The sequence below is a fragment of the Centrocercus urophasianus genome, unplaced genomic scaffold (genome assembly GCF_019232065.1).
Source record: "Centrocercus urophasianus isolate 14NV4802_14NV808 unplaced genomic scaffold, USGS_Curo_1.0 seq_13, whole genome shotgun sequence".
NCBI classification, from domain to species: domain Eukaryota; kingdom Metazoa; phylum Chordata; class Aves; order Galliformes; family Phasianidae; genus Centrocercus; species Centrocercus urophasianus.
In genome coordinates, this window is record NW_024884475.1 from 41,721,734 (window position 1) to 41,743,120 (window position 21,387).

The 21,387-nt window shown below is 41.7% G+C and overlaps 1 protein-coding gene across 1 annotated transcript in view; it reads right to left on the reverse strand.

The window, feature by feature from the left end:
* The window catches only part of ADGRL3 (adhesion G protein-coupled receptor L3), a 304,411-nt gene that overhangs the window by 192,752 nt on the left and 90,272 nt on the right, over window positions 1–21,387 (reverse strand). Inside the window, exon 3 of the mRNA XM_042811914.1 lies at window positions 11,549–11,658. Within this exon, the coding sequence (XP_042667848.1) occupies window positions 11,549–11,658 (110 nt within the window). The remainder of the gene's footprint in view (window positions 1–11,548; window positions 11,659–21,387) is intronic.

Here is a 21,387-nt window from a genome sequence, read left to right on the forward strand (position 1 = left end):
CTAAACGTTTATATGACTGGATAGAGGGGTTGACCCTGTGTCAACAGAGCTATTAAAATGCAGGGGTACACAAAGGAAAGTATTATTTTTCTCAGATAAAGTGAAAAACTGAATTGTTGCCTTGTACACATTAGGCCTGGTTTGAGATTTTGATAGTCATTTAATTTTTGTCTCTGCAAGGAGAAGGGAGAACAGAATAGTCCCTTTTGAGAAAGAAAAATCTTTCCTTCACACTGGAAATGTCTCTCCCTGTTAACATCACTGCAGCTCAAATTTCTCAGCTCACAAATCTGAAGCCCCAGACTCATCCAGTTTATTAACCAAGGCTACGTGGATCCTAATACTGCCCTATTTCACTCCATATATCCAAATTACCTTCCAAGTCAACAAGAAAACTTCCAGGTGTTTCTGTGGGCTCTCATCAAAAGCATGTGCTCAAGGACAACTATAACTTAATATATCTTAAATCCAGTCTTTGATTGTTTTTAAACTTAAGAAATTAATTTAACTTAAGCTTTACAATTGAACCAGGATGTATTTTTAATAGGTTGAGTTTGAAACACTGACTTTTTGTTTTCAAAGCACCAGAACGCAGATTTGTCACTTTATGAAAATCACTGTGTCCCCCCCACCACAGTCATCTGGAACATATTTAATTATTGACTTCATTTAAAGTGTACACAGCATGTGTTCACTCTTCTGAGTAAATCTTTAAATGGACAAAGGCCGACTTGTTCATTCTTCAAAAAGCCAGCCTTAAATGTAAAGTCACCTCTAAATTACGTTTGTGCTGTTTGTATATAGCATACACAAAATGCAAACACACAGGCTGACACTGGTCAAGCATTTAAGCTTGGTCTCCAAAGGAAAAGCCCTATTGAAACCAGTGCTACCACTGTGGCTAGCACACACATTTGCCTGGCAAATTGACTCCTGCATTACCACTTGTGCCTCTGCATCCCATCTCCCTGCCCATATCCAAGCCAGCCCAGGTGTGCCCATACAGCCTACAGACTTCCCAGACGTAACACATCCCACGCAGCACAAACACACCATGCGAAACGTGCTCAGTGCTCAGATACCACAGCATTTTCACTGCTGCATTTTAATATGGGATGCCTCTATATTAGCTCCATACTGAGTATCAACTAATAGTCTTTCTTTTTCCAGGTGCTGCCAACCTAAGTATAATACCTGGAGCAGCAACAGGATACAAATGCAATTATACTTGAAGCAGGACTAATTTCAGCGTATGATAAGAGAAAGACCACCAGTAATGATATAGTGTAATTTTACACCAGTGAGAGCCACAAGCCACTCTCTTCTGCTCCCCTAAGCGAGGCTAGAGTATCAGCCATTTGTCTCACAATTTCAGTGCTTTCCACCAAACCTTACCAATAATGAAAAAAAAATCTTCAACATCACTTACGTATCATTTCCTGAATTTTCAGCTCCTCAGGGTCATATTTTCAAGTCTGAGTCTGCATTTACACGCATACACAGCCCCTTTTTCATTCTGTTGCAGAAACATGGGACTGTCTGCTCAGGCTGCATGGAGAGTGGCACTTAAACGCACCTTTTGTTGCTTCAAATAGTAACAAGGGCAGAGTAACTCTGAGCGTTTTATATACAGACATTCAAGGCAGATTTCAAGGGAAACTTAGCTTTCATTAGGGCACTGAAATGCAACAGTCTCATTTTCAAAATCCCACAGAGTGCAATATCTGCCGTCCTGTTCAGCAGAACCATTACTTTGCAGAAAGGAACATCCGAGGCTCCTGAAGTTTTCAGGTGCGTGCGTGTCTGTGTGGTCCCACAAGCCTTAGCAAGGAGCTTAAATTGAAGAATGTGCAATTATTAAATTTTAAAGCGAAAGGACAAAGGCCTGACACTGCTTGTGCTGGGATAAAAGAGAAGAGATGGGTGGATTACACAGGAATGTGCGAGCTCCAGCCTCTGCAGAACTAGCCTGTGCTCTAAGGGAAGGAAAAAACAATAGTTTAACTGTGACAGACCATTCACCATGTGAGAGAGAAAAAGCAGAGAGTTAATGAGGCACTGCTGAATAATACCTTCAGAGAAGCAGAGAGAGAAACCAGGTAGATGTCATCTGCTGCAAGGTAAATTAAAATTATATATCTCTGAGGATTATCAGTGAAATTTGAGGTCTGGAAGGGAATTTGCTTTTGATATTGGAAGGGATAAATACTCCATGTAAATCCTTTTATGTGGGCCTGTAGAGCGGAACAGAGAAATTAAAGATAAATGAGATTAAGGCGTTTTTTAAAACTACATTAGACATATTTAAGTTACCCATGGAGGGAAAAAAGACTTTGGGGGAGGAGATTAGTTTAGACCCTCAGCAGTACATTCATCTGGGAAAGTAATTGGAACAAATCTAATCTGAATTGCTTGTTGTCCCCCCAACCACAAAAGCCAGACACACCTCAAAGAAATCCCTTCATGAGCAACCTGCAACAATCTTTCTAAAGCCAGGCGGTGTCTGGCTCTAGAGCTGAGGTCTTCCTCCCACTTCTGAGAACAGGCCAGGAAGCTGGCATGAGCCCACCTGTAAGTCAACATTTCTGTATTGCCCCGCCATCAGCTCATGTCTATGACAAGCTATGTGGTTTGGGTGGCTTATTTTTTTTTTTTTTTTTTTTTTTTTTTTGTTACTTTGAGAAAAGAAAACTCATGGGGATAAGTTGCTTTGTTTCTTTTTTGCAAAAGGATGCCTTGAGGAGAGCACCTTTGCCTTAGACTCCCACAAATCCCAGCATTTAATTACTCTTGAAAAGAGAGAGAGAAGCTAACCAAAATCAAACACCGTGCAGTCCGTGTTTCTGTTTCCTTTGCCAGAGTTTGAGGTATATGCGAGTACTACAGTTTTATGCAGACCTATATTGTTATTAAAAGTTGACTGGAAATGTTGTTAGCAAGGAAAGCAGAGGAAATGAGTAAAAAAAGTAATACGTTCAGCTCCATTTGGCTCTCTTCCTGGGAGCCCTTTCAATATAAAGAAACTCAACGAAGTTGTATTTTTAGATCCGGAAAGATGCGTTTCAGTATTTTGAGCACTGAAGGGATTTACCTTAATACACTCAACATTCTCGCCCTCTCCTCCCTCATGTGCTAAAAGAAATGAACTTCAATCCTAAAACTAACCACTGGATAGAAACATTCTGCTCTCCCCATTGGCCAGAATAAAAACCAATAAATGTATTTCATTTCTTTTGTGGATTTTTAATAGCACCTGGCAAGGATGGTCTTAATCTCCTTACACTACTTGCATCAATGAAAGGAGCCTTTGCAGTATTTATTGAGAGGGAGATGAAAGGATAATAGGAATAAAATCTGGAAATATAAGTATTATCTCCATGAAGATCTGTTATAAAATGTATGAAATCTATATCAGCGTCTCTGGAGGGTGCTTGGCATAATAGCGCAATTTAGACAATAGGTTATTAAAGATGGAAAGAAATATATTCCTCTTAAGGACAACAGCATTCTTCAGAGAAAATTGGGAGGTACTGGGTTATGTTTAGACAGCAAATTGGTGGCAAATATCTAGTGGCATACTTGTCAGAAATAGAAGAGAAGCACTGGGTGGTACAAATGACCTAAAGCCAGTGGTTTCTTCTACAGATAAGCATGATTGCATGGGTCAAACTGCTATGCTTTCTCACCAGCTTTGCTAACCAAATACAAATATATTTCAAAAATTAGAAAGATGTTCCACTATTTGGATACGAAATTGTACGTCACTTAGGTGGGGGAGAGAATGGATTATTAGTATATTGAGGAATTCAACCGGAATTTCATTCTTCTTTCTGCTCAGCATGGTTACAATTTCCATTATTAGCTGAGATAGTATCAGGTATTCACTATGCTGGAAATGGGTGCGACAAAGATGAATTTCATGAAAAAAAATAATGACTTCAGAAAGCCTCAGGTTACTAGAAACCTGACCCAAAGATTGCTGATGTTGAAAGAAAGTTTCCCAGTGATTTAATGACCTTTGATTCAGGCCCAAAGGCAAAAGGCATTCAGACAATAGATTTAAAGATTTAAAGCAAATTTCAGTTTAAATGGCTAAACCCAGAGCAACAGTATACACTTTCTCACCAAAAATCAGCTGCTATGGGACAAGATTGGAAGGAATCAACAGTGCACTGAAGTCACATTAGGAATTAAGTTACTCCCTTAGATTCATAATCTTCATAAAATTAGATAAATCACACTATTCATCACAATCTTCCATCTCCAGCTTCCATAATGGAAACCAATCACAGAGGCCTTAGGGAGAACTGACAACATTCTGCATCAAGAACAACACTCAATGTGAGAAACATGACATATCCATGATGAAGTCTTCAACTTGTTTCAGGTCTCGGCCTCTGCAATGCAAATTTCATGAGCATTACATGACGGTGGGGATACGGACACGAATGCACTCTCTCTTCCTCTACCACAGAAACCTTTTCAGATTCTCCAAAAAAAGAAAGAAACCTTCTCCCAGGTGCATTTGCTAAAAACTGTAATCAATATTAAACTAGTGTCATGCTTTCCATGCTCCCCCGTATTCCCTTCAATCTGCTCATGAATTTCTTTCTTGCAAACTTGTCACTGGTATCCATTTCACTTTACACCTACTTAGGTATTAATTGGAAAGGAAAAACCTAATTTCTTCTTAATTAAATCTGTCACTAGGATACTCAAACTTCCACAGCACAAGAAAGAAAAGATCCTCCGTATTTTCCAAACAAATGGAAAAAGCAGATCTGAATTTCTCTCAAAAAATAACTAAGCAGAAAGCCACTTTTCTTGCTTGAAGTCTGCTTTCATACTGTGGGTGTGGAATGTGTATGGCACGTAGCCCCACACGTCGCAGAGCCTGCTGCAGGCTGCTCCTCTCATAGCTCATCATGGAACAGGCTAGTTCAGCCTTGAGTTAGAAAAGCCATTTCGTAATGCTGCTGCAAACAAATATTTTTTCTTTGGATTGAAAAACGAAAAGCCTGGAAGTAACAAAATTCTTATACTAAGACTGACAAAAGGAATATACTGAGGTCTGTGGCATCCTTCTATTTATTAGTGGTTCAATTAAACTCTTCCCTCCCACCTTCTCTAATATTTTAGGTCTTCGGTGGGCTTGAGTGCAAAACCTTCAACAGCTACAGCTTGTAGGTGTTCAGCTCCAATATCAGACCTCATTTCAAGGCTTACCTCATTTCCATGATTAATTTGGAGTGCAATTTCAAAATAGGATGGCCAGAGAAGTGAGTCTCAAATATTCATGTGACTGAATGTGCACTTACTCACTGCTGTGACTCTTCCCTAACAATCTGTTCATCTGGTAAGCTCTAGAGCTATTTTTCTAAGCGGCATTAATACATGTCCATCAAATGATGGCCCTACCAACTTTCACAGCAAATGTGCAATACAACACCCGCAATCAGCTGACAAGCTCATGGGTGCCCAAGCTATAACAGAGTCCAACATTTTTCCACTGCAGCAATGTAGATCTAATCCAGCTAAGAGTGGCAGAAGCACCATGGTGACTTTTCAAAAAAAATAAGTAAGCTTGAACGACTCAAAGATAAAGGGGAACACACCCTGTTGGGCATGTGAAAATACAGAACCAACATGTGCTGTAAAGACAAAACACTTCAGGGAATGGAGGCTCTTTGAACACTCTCAGCCTAGTGGGTGAGAGAAAAATGACTTTTCACAAAAGTACACACTTTCTGGCACAAGAGGAGGACGTGAAGTAGCATCCCTCCACCCAGAGAAAAGGACAGAGACGACCAGAGCCAGCAGGAGGTGGCCTTTCACAGAAGCATGGGGAACCATAAGAAAGAAGGGGCCAGTCTCTTAAGGAGGCTCTGTTGTGACAGGACAAGGTGAAACGGTTTCAGACTAAAAAAGAGAAGATTCAGATTGGATGCATGGAAAAAAAAATAATTACGATTAGGGTGATGAGACACTGGAAAACTTTGCATTCACCTATGCAGATAGCTCAGCCTCCAGGCTAACAGACTCCAGGTTCCCAAAGCTCCATAATATCAGGTTATTTTAATTAAGGGCGCTTTCCAAGCAGCCATTGTATGTGTGCAGTCTCCCCATAAGCCAGCAGTGAAAGGAGGCTGATAGGGGAAGCAGCAGGTCCTTTGTTTCTGCTTCCTCTGACAAAGAAGAGACAAGCAGAGCTGAGAATTTCAGCAAATTCAAAAAAGGGGTTTTGGCTGCAATGCCTGTGAAATTGTATGCCTTGGAAGAAAGGCAATTTGTCAGCGGGATACAAAGTAAAGATTCTTTGCCCTGAAATATTCATAATGGGTGCTTAGTTATTTTTTTATTATTGTTGTTGTTACTAACCCACGCATGCAAATCAATTATTTAACTCCCTAAAACAAAGGACGCCTGGCTTTAGAGGGGGGAATTCGCTCTTCACTGACCAAAGTGCCAGGGGCTGTTCTTAACCTCCCAGCATTTTCTCCCACAGGCTCTGGGAGAAGTTCTTTTGGGAAAAGCAAGAACGAAAATACAGCAAAATAAGACTGGAGAAGCCGCAAACCTGTTTGTTTAACAAAACAAGGCAACGTAGGCAAACACTGCTTCTCAACAACGGGGAAAGTGTCAATAAAATGCAAAAGGGAAAGCCTAGAGGCTGCCTAAGGGTCTTACAGCACCCCAGAAATCATTAAGAACAGTGTTCTTTGAAAAAAGTGGTCTCATTACATTGATTTCGGACTGTAATTTTCTCCACCCCTTTCCCTTTTCACCAGCAATCTTGTAGCAATGAAAATATCAGTTTGCTTTCTACTGTTTGTATTCTCTTAAAAATGTCATTATTCAATTATCTGTCTATTCACTGGCCCTAAGGTCCAGCAGAGCAGATATTGTGAGCCTTCATTTAATGTTTTTAAATGCACTTCAGCCTACTTGTGATACAATAAAACTTTATTGAATTCTGTTCCCACATCACACCATCCCTCACTTTTATTGATATGTGAGTCCATCTACTCTTCCGTCTGCAATAAAAGGAATATTTCTAGCAAAGAAATGACCTTTCCTTCTATCAATACAGCAATTGGGAAATGTGATTTCAGCTTCCATATTTATAAAAAAACAAAAGTCTTAAGAAAAAAAGAGGTGAACAACGCTCCAGAGTTGTGTTCCTTCTCCTTGTTAGCACTAAGAAACTAGGAAACTGTCTGTAAGCCCCAAAGAAACTCAATCCTTCCCTAACATTTATTAGCCTGTTTACCCAGAGGAATGAAAAGGAAGGACAATTTATCCTTTCTCAGATGCCACAAACATTTTTCCCTTGCAGGAAATAGTCCTTGGAATAGATCTTTCCAATATTAAAACCCATCAGTAGACTTGTTGCCTGGAAGAGAGGTAAGTTATCAGCATGATATGATAGGTGAGCCCCTGCCATGCCCAGGGCATGGCTCACGCTCCCTCCTTTCGATCACTGCAGCAAACAGGCTTGTCCCTGTGGAGCTCCCTCCTTTCTTCCACTTTGTCCTGTTCTGTGCATCAAAATCTCCAGTCTCCTGCATGCTTTCCTACTCTTTAGTAAAACAGCTCAGTTTTAAAGGACAATAGTGCACAAGTTTCTCTGTTTAACTCCAGAACCTACAACCTAGGAGACAGGAATACAGGAAAAACTGAAGTTTCACCTAGCAAACAAAATTTCCTTTTCAACAACAACATTGGGAGCCTGTGTGGTTGTCTATAGGCAAAAACGAACAGATAAAATACTTCAACACTTCCAACTAATACCGTATTACAAGCATGAATAGAATCCAAGTGCTGACGATCCCCAGTTTCAGTCAAAGCCAGTGGGAAACAACCGTCCACAAATCAGAAAATCTCCCCAGTCTGAATTTAGGTTTGACCAACCCAGAACAGTATTTTGGCCATGCCCCAAGCTCTTTTAAATAATGTCACCACAGTATGTAGCATGGGTGCTCCAGAGAATGAGGGAAGGAGCTCAGTGAGCTTGAGGTATGCGTCTTCCATCTCAGAGATACAAACAGGACTACTGAGACACAGATGGCTTGAGCTGACAAGTATACAATATGAAAACTATATTTGCATAGGCAAAGCCAGCACACTAGATTTATCAGATTATAAATAAAAAATGTGGCTACTTGCAATGACAACTGGCTCAGCAGCTCTTCTATCAGCACTGATCGTGCAAGACTGGCGTCTCTTGCTTGTCACCAGTCCCATGCATAGCAGTGGATAAACTTCTCATCTGTTTCCTGCACTGGCTCATGAGTAAAATGGGAAGTCCCTTAGAATATTACAAAGATGAAATAAGGAAAATTGTACTCCTAGATGCACTGTAGTGATGACAACAGGGCTTAAAAGCACCAGAGGAAGATACATACAAAGTATTTCTAGTGAGAGTAAGACCCAGCTTCACAAAATCACCTCCATCACGTTTCACATTTAACAGTTGTAGGAAAAGGGGAGAGGGATATGCTGAGAAATAACAGCAGAACACTAGGTCACAGGAACCCTTACGAAGTGGGCTTCTCATACACACACACATTGTAATGCAGCCAAATGTGCAGTTTCAGACATCCTTCTGCAGCTTGCCACGTCTCCGCAACTTGGCAATGGTGTCTACAATACCACATATTTAATGGAAGACCATGGAGAAGCTGCCCTGGTTGATAACTGTTACAATAAAACTCAATTGGAAGAAAACTGGATTTAGGATTTTGGTATTTCAGAAGAGAAGGAGTGGTACTTAAAAAAAAATTTGGTAACTGTTTCTGATACCAGAAAAATACAGTAACTCATGCCACTCAAGTCTATCAACATAAAACTGACTGGTGGTTCTTGTTGTGACATCCATTTTTGTAGGCAGCATCTGTCATCACATAAACTTACTGCAGGACCAGGAAAATGAGGAGAGGATGGAACTGTCTCTGTAGTCATCTCTATCTTCCCCATGTGCTGAGAGTAACTGCAGCCTCACAAAACTCTCCTTGTCAGGGGCATCTGTAGTGAGCACACAGGGATGCCATAGGGAGGGTAAAAAGGGCATTTTAAAATAGTTACTGAAGGTAAGAAAGGTCTTTCTCTCCTGAGAGGAAAAGGGATGTTTTATTCTTGAAAATGATCCATGTTAGTGGAAGAACTAAGAAATAAATTAAAAATAAACACATAAAACCACAAGAGAAATGAGTGACCCAAGCCAGAGTTTAAAGTTCCATCATTTTCTCCAAGGCAGCGTATACACTAGCACTTCATTGAGGTAAGCATCTATGGTCAGTGCTAACATCTGCTAAAGATGACTCTCAAATGCTGCTCTGTCGAGAAGCATGCAAGCTCCCCTCTGCTTCTAAGCCAGCACTTGGCTAAACTGCATCTCACCATTTACTAAAACCTTAAGGAGTAAAGCATTCAACCTGATGGAGCAAGCTGAAATTGCACACAAATTTAAGTGCCTGCTGAAATATTAATTCCTTTGTTATGCAGCTGCTGTGTTTCTTTAGGAAATGGCCATATGGCTGGTGCTGCTACTCACCGAGGGCTTGGTGCATAGAGCTGCGGAGCCAACGCCAGTGGCTGAGGAAGGGAGACAACAGTCTGCTCCTCTCCCACAGCCACGCGCCAAAGTGTGGCTTGGTGCAGGCAGCAGTGCCAAGGAAACTGGGTCTGCAAGGACTTGGGTTGCGACCAAAACTGGGCTACAGGAGGCTGAAGTGCATGGGCTCAGTGATAAGAACCCAATTGGTTTCCAGCACCCAGCTGAACCATGGCAAATGGGAGAGGCCTCACCAAGGGGGAAATAGATTTCATTCACCAGGAACAGCTTTGGTCCAGATACAGCGTTGCCAATCCCCTGTGCCAGGCCTCACCCTTCCCCGTAAGAAGTGGAAGGCAGTAACAAAGTCAGGAAGAGTCAAGGCTATGAGAACATTTCACATTTCCCACTACATTGCTGCAGGTGAACATGCACAGCTGCCATGAATGCAGTCCCACCAGCCAACTTCCATGGTGCTACACCGAGTAACAATTCATTAAGATTTGACTCAAAGTTTCCCAGGCAATGAAAGGTACAGAACAACAAACTCAAGAGATGAGAATCCCTATTTACAGCATGTTTGTCCCTTATTTTCCACCCTAACTTCTCTCGTAGGCAGTACCTTGGACTCATAAACAAAGCAAGTGGTCATCAAAGCCACTAACTTAATTGTAGAGGTAGTTCAGCTTGCTGGTCTTGTTTTCCTCATTTCATCCAGATCATTAAAACACATTCAGTCCCTGCTGTACGTTTTGTACTGAGCAACCTCTCTCAAGAGTTATTTTACATCTTGTACACAAGGCCGATTAACACCTCAGGGCACAATATCCACATATTACCTTTCTCACAAGGCACCACTATTCCTCTTTGTTTATATGCAACAAAGGCTACAGAGGGGTACTACGTAATGGCTATTGCTTTACCAGTCCAGACTCAGGAGGGAACAGCATGCCTCATGCAAATCACAAATCATAAGAAAATACAACCTGCTACGATAAGCAGAAACCTATCCCCCCTCCCACCCTCCCCATACACACTGCTGTTTGTACAATGAAAGGCCTCATTTAGAGCAGAATACCTCCAAATGGTCTGCCTGAGCTAGCTCACTTGGTATGAGCTTGCTGAAGCAGACTTTAAGCCCTTGATGTCACACTTTCCATGAGTTTAATAGCTCACCCCGTAAAAAAAAAATCCCTTGCCACATTTAGAAACTCCACATTTTTGTGTAGAAAAACACAATACAGACAAGTTGTGCCCCCATCCCTCAAAGGATGTGGACCCCTCTGCTCGGAGATGAGGGTTCAACTCTCTAGGACCATAACTGGATCTAAGAATTTGGTTCCCACAGAAAGCAAGTTCTGAGATACACCTCACTTTTTCCAACTCTGACATTTCCCATTCAGCACATATTGCTGTAAACTTACATATCTGTGTTTTTACACTCCAAAATTCAGGCTAAATGGCAAGTATGCAATTTGCCTTCATATCTTTGGAAGCATATAAATTAGCTGTTTCTACCATCAAAAAACAAATTTCCCAAAACATTATCTTTCTGTCTCCTTAGTGATACAATACTGTATTTAAGGCACTTATCAAATGTCATCTGTTAAAAAGACATAGGTCAGCCCAAAGTGCACTGCCATTCAAGTGCAAGAATGAAAGTCTGGAAATCGGAGTTATAAGCTATCAATAATGCTTCATTCTTACTGTATGCTTTCACTAATGGGGCTTTTCCAGAAGGTGACTTGTAACTCTAACACTGCGCAGCTAGGCAAACATGGGGCATTATTAGGATGTTTTTAACGTAAGCACAAACTTTGCACAGAAGGCAATTTTTCATATCTTATCAGCTCTGTCTCATATGATGCACATAGTTTGTCATCGAGTGCTCATTTGCCCCCAAGGCAACAACAGACAGGCTCAAGGCTGGATCATTCTCAACATTAAATTAATTCTCTGTTAAAGAAACAAATGCAAATATATCAAGATACATACTGTAAGGGACACATTCATACTGAACCTCCAGGTATTTGTACGTCCCAGGGCAAGGGTCTGGAAACACATCAGGGCCGGCCACAACGGCACATTGGGTCCGATTACTGCATCTGAAAAGCAAAAAAACAAAGAAAAAAAAAAGAGTTCAGAAGACAAGTCTGGCACGACTTCTGGCACAGCATCAACAGGAGAGAAGATACAGGAACTGAGTCTTCACCATCAGCTCAGGAAGCTCCCCAGGGGAGAGCACACAGGCTGATGGCGAACACTGATGCATCACATCAGCTTATTGCCACTGCTTTTTAGGCTGCCATTTTCTTGCATGCTAACTCAATTTCAGCTAATCCATACCCCTAGGATAACTCTTTTTCCTGTGCACAAAATGTGCTCTGATTTCAGAAGTGACAATAAAGCAGCAGCTCTTTCGAAAGGGAAGAGATATGGTGGCAGAACCCCTTCCCCTCCAAGTAGTTCTTACAGCACCAGGAGGCATTTCTGTAAAAGCAAACCAAAGATTTACACAAAAATGAGTGTGTGGTCCTTTACTTCTTGAAACCCCAAACCCCATCACACTGACCCCAACTAACCTCAAATATCAGCATCTCAATCAAATGAAATGCAAAACCTAAAGCAACAACATTTGTGGCAAAGTAATCATTGTATGTTTTATGGTACACATAAATAGCTTTTACAAAATATTTATAAAACATTCCCACAAAAACAGTCATCTTGAATAACGCTGTTTAGAGCTAAGCAGAGGCTGGAAACAGTAATGCTGAGAGGAAAAGGAACTGTTCACCAAATATGCTGTCTAGAAAACAAAATAGTAGTTTTTCATGCATAGTCAACATGCTTGCATTAGTTATAAATGACTCAATGGCAAAAAAAATTCCTTCACTTTTTTTTTTTTTTTTTTTTTTAAACAATCAAGGGAGAGAAAGAAATATAATTAGTCTTTGATATTTATCCTTCCTCATGCCAGAAGCAGATCTCCTAGGGGCTGGACCACCGCATTCACTTTCTCCAAGCTGCTGCCTCCTGCGACAAGACAAGGGACCTCTGACCCTGCTGCTCTTCTGGCAGAAGCCACAACATCCAGCACAGAGCTCATTTAGCTCCACAGTGGAAATGCTTTGTGTTTACCTGAGGCTACAGTTTGTCAGGCTTAATGAGGATTTTATTTGAGCCCATAAATTAAAATTGATTCATTAGTCACTGCCTTAAGCTCCATAATTTCTTTAATTTCATGGAAAGATTAATAAGAGCTGATACATTTGCTCATCAGATTCGTTTGCTGGATAACAGATAATCCAGAGGGCTGGGACATTTTCATGTTTTCTTGTTGAAAGAAGACAGTTATCACAGCAAGCAACTAGTTTTATCAGACACACAGAAAAATAATTTTTTTAACAGAAAAAAAATGGCTTTGTTGTCCTCAGCCTCACTGCTGGCAGGCAGGTGGCTTGGCGGGGACATCACAGGTAGCTAGGGCTGTGAGAGCAGGCAGCCTTCCAGGAGAGGCACTGAACAGCATCCAACTCCTCACTTTCAACAAAAAGCCTTTACCGGGCTCAACATGCCTTTCAACAAGCAGTCACACTGGCCTAATCAATAGTTTCTCTGGGTTTGGGGACAATCCTGGCCATGCTACATAAAGTAAGAGCAACGGCACAAAGAGGCATTTCAAAATTGAGTCAGGATCCAAAACAATTAGGATGTTTGAAACCAACGTTTGAAAATTCGGGTTAGAAGCCCAAATGCTTCAGGCTGCTAACAGCAACTTCATTTTAGTGTAGTGCATTTTGGGATATCATCAAAGATACAAGCACCATGAGATAACAGGTGAGGGGGGAACGCAGCAGAAAACATACATTAGCACCCTAACTCCAGTAAGTGCCACAGTCTCCTTAAACATTTGCAGTGCCCTGGATGGGGGATAGCAAAACACATGATTACCCAGAACAGAAACTTCAAAAGAAGGTGAGAACAAATTGACAGTGCCACCTGGGGAAAGGCAACAAAAAACAAAATGAGGAACTCTACCCAAAATCTGAAATACAAATTGGTGGCAGCAGCCCATGTAATTTGCCAAGAAAAAAAATAAAAAGGGCTCAAAAAAAAAAATCTTTCCCACATATATTTCAGCATATTTCATAGTGACAGCAAAACCATACTCTGTACTTGGCATTTTGAGTTTCTTTTTAAGGCCTCAAGATGAAATATGCCGGTTCTCATTCCGGTACACTTTAAAGGAAGAAGGCAATTTGGACTAAAAAGGTTAGAAACACTAACACCCATTCAACCATCTATTACTGTCAGACATCAGCCTACAAAAATTTTCAGGGGAGGAAAGGGTACGAAACACTCATCAATACAACCCTGATTGCCATGGTTTTGTTCTTTTTTTTTTTTTTTTCCCACTTTTGTAACAGCTTCTCAGTCTCTTTGGCTTTATCATATTTCATTCCAGAAAGATTAAAGGCCCAGTTGACACTAAGTGACACACAAGAAGTGACAGAGGAGATTCATAAAAGAAGATGCATCCAAAGCTTTGGAAAGGGAGGGAAAAACACGTAATCATGCCTTACTCCCTTCCCAGCAAACCAGTCCGCGAGCAGCATCACTCTTCTTTCCAAATCAAGGGATTTTACACTGAATCTTGTGATTTCTTGGCACTAATGGCAAAGCGGGCTCTTCTAATATGTTCAGACAAATTAGGGCAACCACAGGCCAGGAAGAGACATCTGAGGGATATGGCAATTTTCACCTCTACCTCCAAATCCTGCCCAAGGCTCTAATTCCATAAAGTCATTACTGCGGGAAGGGTGCTTGGCATTCTGTGCCTGATGAGCTGGGCTCCATCCAGTTCCTAGCAGGCATATGTCTATAACTTTTCTTATTTGCAAAATTACTTCTTCTCTGGGGCACAGAAGGTCACCAAGAAATCAGAAAATGAAGCATCATCGGAGATCTCCCTTTTTTGTCCAAATTGAGAGACAGAAGGCTGTATGCTCAAGGAAGGAAAACACCCCAAATCCTCTCAAAAATCAGTGGGAGGTACTCAGCGGCCTTTAAGCACCCAGCATCCTAGAAACAGATCATTCACATACATGCTTTAGAGAAAAAAAAACTCTATTTCCTAGAAAGCATGTAAATTGTCCCACTCACTAAAAAAAAAAGGTGGTTATGTTGTCTTTCTAACTCCATTTAATCCCACTTAGCAAGGTGCCTGTTTTATCTTTCAAATATGGAAAAATGTTTATCTTAGAAGTAAGGTGTCAATTCAGTGTAACACATAGACTGTAATAGAAAACAAGCATTATTTTTACAGAATTTCTCCCTGCTCCAGTGAAAAATGAATTTCAAGAGTTTAATGTGAGAGAATAATAAGTCAGCAGTATTTGTTTTCCACTTGCAGCAGCGGCACTGAAGGAAACATTTGAGTTCAGTACCAGCTGCAGGGCTCAACTCTGTTTGCAACTCTAAACTCAGATTTAAAACAACAACAGCAGAAAAAAAAACCCAAAAAAGCAAAAAACAAACTTCATTTCCCTTCAGTGCACTTCCATTCCTTCTCCCCAGCAACATTTTTATGATTTTTAAGTGACAAGGTCATCTTGTGCTAGCGAGGGAGAAGCACTTTCAGATATAAACAGCTGCTTATTCCTCCTCTGACATCTTTGATTTTTTCCAATGCTGACATTGTTGATATATTTACCCAAAAGAGAAAGAAAGGAAGAAATAATAGTTTGGCAGGTGATGTTTATTTTAGGCCTTTCCAGAAACTTTAATAGCACAGACATGTCAGCAGCATCAGGCTAGACATGTCTGGGGTGTTATGTTTGCCAGAACAGAAACACCAAGGCAGCAGAAAATAAAAGATCGATCCCAAACAAAAGCCCTTCAGCATGAATCATTGCAGGCACAAGCCCACGTCCCCCCACCCAGGTGGAGACCATCTGCCCCAGACAAGCAGAACGGGTGCCAGAAATCACAGGGGCAGCAATGATCATGCTGGGGAGAGCAACCAGAAAACATTGAGCGGGGCTGCAGAAAGCCTAGAGATCCAAATACCCATCTCACATCTCTCCTTGCTGCTACTGAGCCCTGATCACAGCTTGTGCTAACCCACACAAGGGGGTTTTTTCATGCCCACCAGATAAAAGAGATGCTCAACTGAGACATCTATTTTGCCTGGGCTGTATTATTTTTGCAAAGGCAAGGCAGTCATCACATGAATGGACACGCTAATATAGCCAAGACATCAATATCCAAGACTGTTTCTCAAGGTCTATTATACTTTTCTAATGGTTTTACAGTAAGAGACAGATTTAATTCATTATCCTTCATGGCAACGCTGCAAGACATTCCTTTTCTTTTTTAAAACACAGAAATCTCCTCTCTGGATGATTGCTTTAAGAAAAAGCTTGTCGTGGTGAATAAGTCAGCCAGAAGTGTCTTCTTTCCTGTCAATATGTGGTATTTCCAAGTCAACTCTTTAGGAAGGGCCAAGATTTAAAAAAAAAAAAAAAAAAAAAAAAAAAACCCTGGGAAAACAGACAGGAATTAAAACAAAACTTTACTTTTAAGAGGAGTTTTCTGATGGATTGCAAATAAAGGGAAAAAGTAATGAGATAAGAGAGGAAAGGAAGAGGGGAAAGGAAGAGGGAAGGGAAGTAGCAAGTAGCAGAGGGTGGAGGGAGAGAACAGAACCACACGTTTCGAGTAAAACCTCTGGTTTACCACATTTGCTTTCAATAAAACACTGCACGAAAGCAAAGCTAAATCCTCAGCATGTTTGCCATTCAAAACCAAAGAATTCCTCAACAGAATCTTTTTTCTGCCTTTGCAAAACATTAAAAGCGAAGGATCTAATGATAGGGAGATGAAAATCCAGTTCCTGCACTATTTTCTTCATTACGAATTGGTCTGTTTTATTGATCTTCCGGAGCAGGGAGAAGCTGCCTTTCCAACCTCTGCTGCGATATAATTATCTGCAGTGTTTAATGCTATTGCAGGAGAGTCCCTCTGCACGCTGCATTTTGTTGTTTTATTGACGGATTTTAATTATCTATCCAGGTGCCAGAGCTGTCAGTGAGGCTGCTTCTTCCCTGGTCGAACTAAGAGAGAGAGAGAGGCACAGAACACTCTAATTGTAGTCTCACCGAGCAGCTTGGTGGCAATATGCCAGCAAGATGCATTTAAACTGCTACGACTATTGTAAAAGCTTATGATGTTTTATTTGAAAAAGATTCCTCTTTCTATCGCTTCAAGCCGTTTCATTCCTCTGATTATTATTTTTATATTAAGTGAGGCACAACTGAAGAAAAGCAAACCACCAAAAGCCACACCAATACCCAGACCAGCCAAAGAGCAGAAAAATTCGACCGAGCCCAATTGGAGCTGCAAAGGTCACCGACGGGACTGCCTGCATGTGTCATGGAGAGCCTGTTCGAAGATGGAAAACAGGTCCTGGAAATAATTTAAATACCAGTTTTACATAGGGAAAAAGTATAAGAAGGGAATTAAGCTCTTGCAACTCATTGATAAGGCCCTTAAACTTTAACAAGAAGTACTTACCAGCAAATTGGCAAGATGTAATGGATTTAAGGGCAATTTGGGGCACCCTTCTGCACTGTGCCAGGGAGCCCTCAGCTTGGGGAGCTGAGCACTGACCAGCACCAGCAGTGGGACCATGGTTTTGTCATCCTCCAAGGACAAATAGGAGGATGAGCTGCCCAAGCTACTGGCTGTCTTTGGGCAAAAGATTTAGGCTGCTCCAGCTTCAAGAAGCTGAGGGCATGTGCAAGGACACATTTGCAATGTGAACCCTCACCTTCTCTTGGATGCCAATCTGTATGGCTGAAAACAAAACCAGGCAAGCCATCAGGCTGTAAAAGCTCATCTTTTAAAGGACTGCATCTCCCTTTTACAGGTACTTTACTTCTTCCAACTCCATAAACTTCTGTAGCACCCTAATAAAAATCCACTTTACGAAACACTGGCAGGATATCTGGAGACGAGAGTAAACACCTAAAGCAAACGAAGCAATAAAGGGCTTGGTGGTTTAGCCAGAGTTAACACTAGTTAAAATAACTGTGAACAGAAAACAGTCTGGCTTTTAATTTGGGTTAGGAGGTCAAATTAAAGGCTCAAGGAGGTCTGGGCTGAATTTCAGCTGGCATTCCACCTTACTTTGTTTTCCTAGCTTTTTCAGCACAAGTCAGTGCAAGCTGAAGCCCATTCTTTTGGCTTCTTCAGCGCTGCCACTGGGAGCTGCGGTAGGCGGAGGAAACAGCTATCATTTTCTGATGGCTCTGAAGTGTGCTAAGAGGGCTGGAGGGTTGGCACAGCAAGACCCGTCAGAGATCACACATTTCAGGGTGGACAGAAATGGCAGCTCACATGAGGTGGGGGCTTCTCTTTCCCAGGCAATAACGGAGACCTCATCTTCCCCTTCTGTCATTCTCAAAAACTGCAGCTACATTCCACCTTCCCTCCTCAGAGTCACTTACCCTTAAAGCAAACCTGAACGCAAACATTCAGACATCTTCTAAATATAATATTAATAGAAGTAAACACAAAAGATACTCTGCCCTGCTGTTAAAAAGAGAAAAGAGAATCCTGTATTGCTTTCACTGCATCCCCACTCAATAACTGTCACGTTTCCGTGGAGTAAAAGGAATTGCACAGCTCATAACAGCAGCAGTGCTGCTGCTTACTGTCTCTCCCAGCCAGAAATAGGTCCCTATGAAAGGAAAAAGTGAGATTAGAGAATGCTGTCTCCAAATGAGTTCAAATAATCTGTATTCATGGTCTGGTGGGTTTAATGTAGTAGCCTTTCACCTCTGCCAATGGGGTTAAAGAAAGGTTTTGGGCCCAAATCATTTGTACTGCCCTTCATCTCAAATTTGACATAATAATTGAATGTTTGAATGAAACAAAAATGAACACGTCCAAACAGCACGAGAGGTCAGCGCCGGGCACTTCCCCAATGAACTCAGGAGTGAACTGAAAGCACTGAGGCAGTACTGCTTCCAAAGCCCAGAGCAGCCCTCTCCTCACTGCTCCTGCCAATGGCCCAACACTGAGGGGATCTTTAAGTGAAGGTCCATAGCATTCAGTTATGGAAGTAATGCCCCTCAGCCTTAGGCAGCAAAACGAGCTGTAGGATCAACACATGGCAGGTTATGCCTTTAGCGTCATGGCTAAATCTGTTCAGACAGAATAATTGTAATAATAATAGTATTAATGAATGAAGCAAATGGCCTGCCAGGGGCATGTGCCATTAACGCAGCATTGTTAACAGAGCCTGAGTTTGAACGGTACCTTGGGCAAGGGAGCCTTGGCCTGCCTATGGCGGTCTGGAGGTAAAAATAATAATGAGAAACAAACCAAACTTTCTCACAAGAGTCCTGAAATGAACCAAATATGTTTTTGATATTCAAAAGGGTTTTTTTTTTTTATTCCAGTGTAGCCAACTCTGTCTCTTTGATCTTCAGCCCAAAGCTTGAAGAAAGGCAGCCTGCACTTTGATTCTAAGCTCAAGAGAAAGCACAGCGTCACAAAACCTTCACGCGCTTTCCAACCCAGCACTGCCTCGCCAAAGTATATACGAAAGGAAATGCTGAAAGAAAAAATATAGCCTAATCTTAGACGTATTTCTCGAGACTGCCATTGTCAAGTTCCTCACATTGTCAAAAGATAGCACCAAGCCTTCTGTGGGTGCATGCAGCCACATGGCATGGATGGAGGGATGATGTTTTGAGCACATCTGTCTAGCAGATCCAGTGAAGCATTCTTACACTGCGCTCAACAGAAAGCCATGACAAGTCGAGGATCACACATCCCTGCTCTTCCCATCCTGTCCCACCACTCCCTCCCACTTCTCCATCCTTCATTGGGAAGTTTTCAGCACACCAGCTCCTCACCCTGCCCCACTCTCACTGGTCATCCTCTACTACTTGCACATTACATACCTTACTTGCCCTTAATTATGTTGTCAGAAAGCATACAGATTTAGATAAACTACTAGGAAGAGAATAATGGGGCTCCTGTAAAACCTCCAGTCTTTGTAAAGATGAGGAAAATGCTGTATTAGTGGGGCACTACCTATTCACTGTACAAAGACTGCAAAACTACTCTCATGGGATTAAACCTGCTGTATTTAAGAAATCTTCTTTGGAGGAAGCTAAACTCAAAGGCCAAGACTTCCAGAAAAGCTCTGCCTCCCACCACCAGTGACTTTTTCTGAAGAACTTCATTCTTGGAGCAGCTACAAAAGGGCCTAGCTGTTTGAAAATGGCCCGAGACTCCTCAGTTCTCATGGAGAATGCAAAGCTGCTGGCTATTATGCTCTATTCAGACAATGGGTATGTAATGGAGCACATAACCACTGGGTAATCCAACCCAGATAGCTCTGTGGAAGCAAAAAAGCCCTGCCTGGGATTTCAGGGCAGCATTAGGTGGGGCAGAAACTGGGAAAACCACATTCCAGAGTACAGAACATGTCTCTCGCAAGTCAACTTAGAAGAATGTGACTGATGCAGCTCAGACATACTAGCTGAAGTTCAGGGAGACGGATGAAAGGGTAAAGATGCAGGATAAATTCATCAGATGTCTCCATAAATCATTCTTATAGTTCACATTTGTTCTCTGCCTGTCATTACTTACATTTCTAAAGCCACTGGGTGCCTTGGTACACTGGATCTAATAAAAAGGAAGATAAATTTTAACATCCCTTTTTGAAACATCTTAAAATGATCTAACTTTCTTCTGAATGCTAATGGCAAGTGTTACGAGAAATGCACAGTCTCAAACCAAGTCACCAGAGCTAAATGGAGCCCTGCAGGAACCCAAAGTTTCACAGTCCTGGTTCATCCTCCTGATGCTTCCCTCGACTGGTATAAAAGATTTTATTCCTGGCCCTAATGTTCTGGCAGCCTTAACTTTGTCACTGAATCCCACCGCTGCTTCTCCCAAAACCCCTGACTCAGGGGCGAAATTCCATACTTGAGAGAAGGAGGAAATAGTTTGGCCATTGGTAGTTTGGAAAAGAATCTGAGCTGCCTGACAGCTGCTCAGAGACACGAGATGCCAGAGGGGTCCCAGTGGAGCACTCACTACTATACAAGCGCACACAAAATCATTCAAGTTTCCCTCTCTGAAGATTCACATTTAATAAAAGAGAGCAAGCAGGATATGCAGAGAATTCTTGGGTTGTATCAGCAGCTAATGGCCTTCACTCTTGCCCTGATAACCCAGCAGCAACAGGGAACTGCATACACAGGGACAGCCATCCCCCTCCTCCAGCAGCAGGTGAGGAGCATGCTGCTGTATGGTTGGAGCTGCTCCACCACAGAAGCAAAGGCCTCCGTCAGAGAGCTTAATCCGTCGCAGCTTATACAAAACAAATGACTGCACAAGTGAGCAATTAAGAGAGCATTCCACAGCCGGCCCTGGGACAGCCTGGCCTTGCCTTGATTAATTAGGTTCAAAGGGGCAAGGCTAACCTTCCAGTCCCTTGAGAAGGAGACCACTTAGCCCCTTTAAAAAATAAATAAATAAAAATCCAGCGTTCTAATTTAACACTTGAGCATCAGTTAAACAGCTGCTAAAACATTGAAACAATTACTCGAGACTGACCTACATTCAATTGTATCACTTTATTACATTCAGAAAAAAACAAAAAAAAAACAAAAAAACCCCCACTTAATTAAGCTTCTGTTACTTAATAAAAGCAAATAAAATCCTACATTTTATGACAAGGAGCTGCACTGTTGCAGCCATGTGAAGCTTTTGGATCTTGCAGTGGGATTTCCTAAGAGAACACACCTACC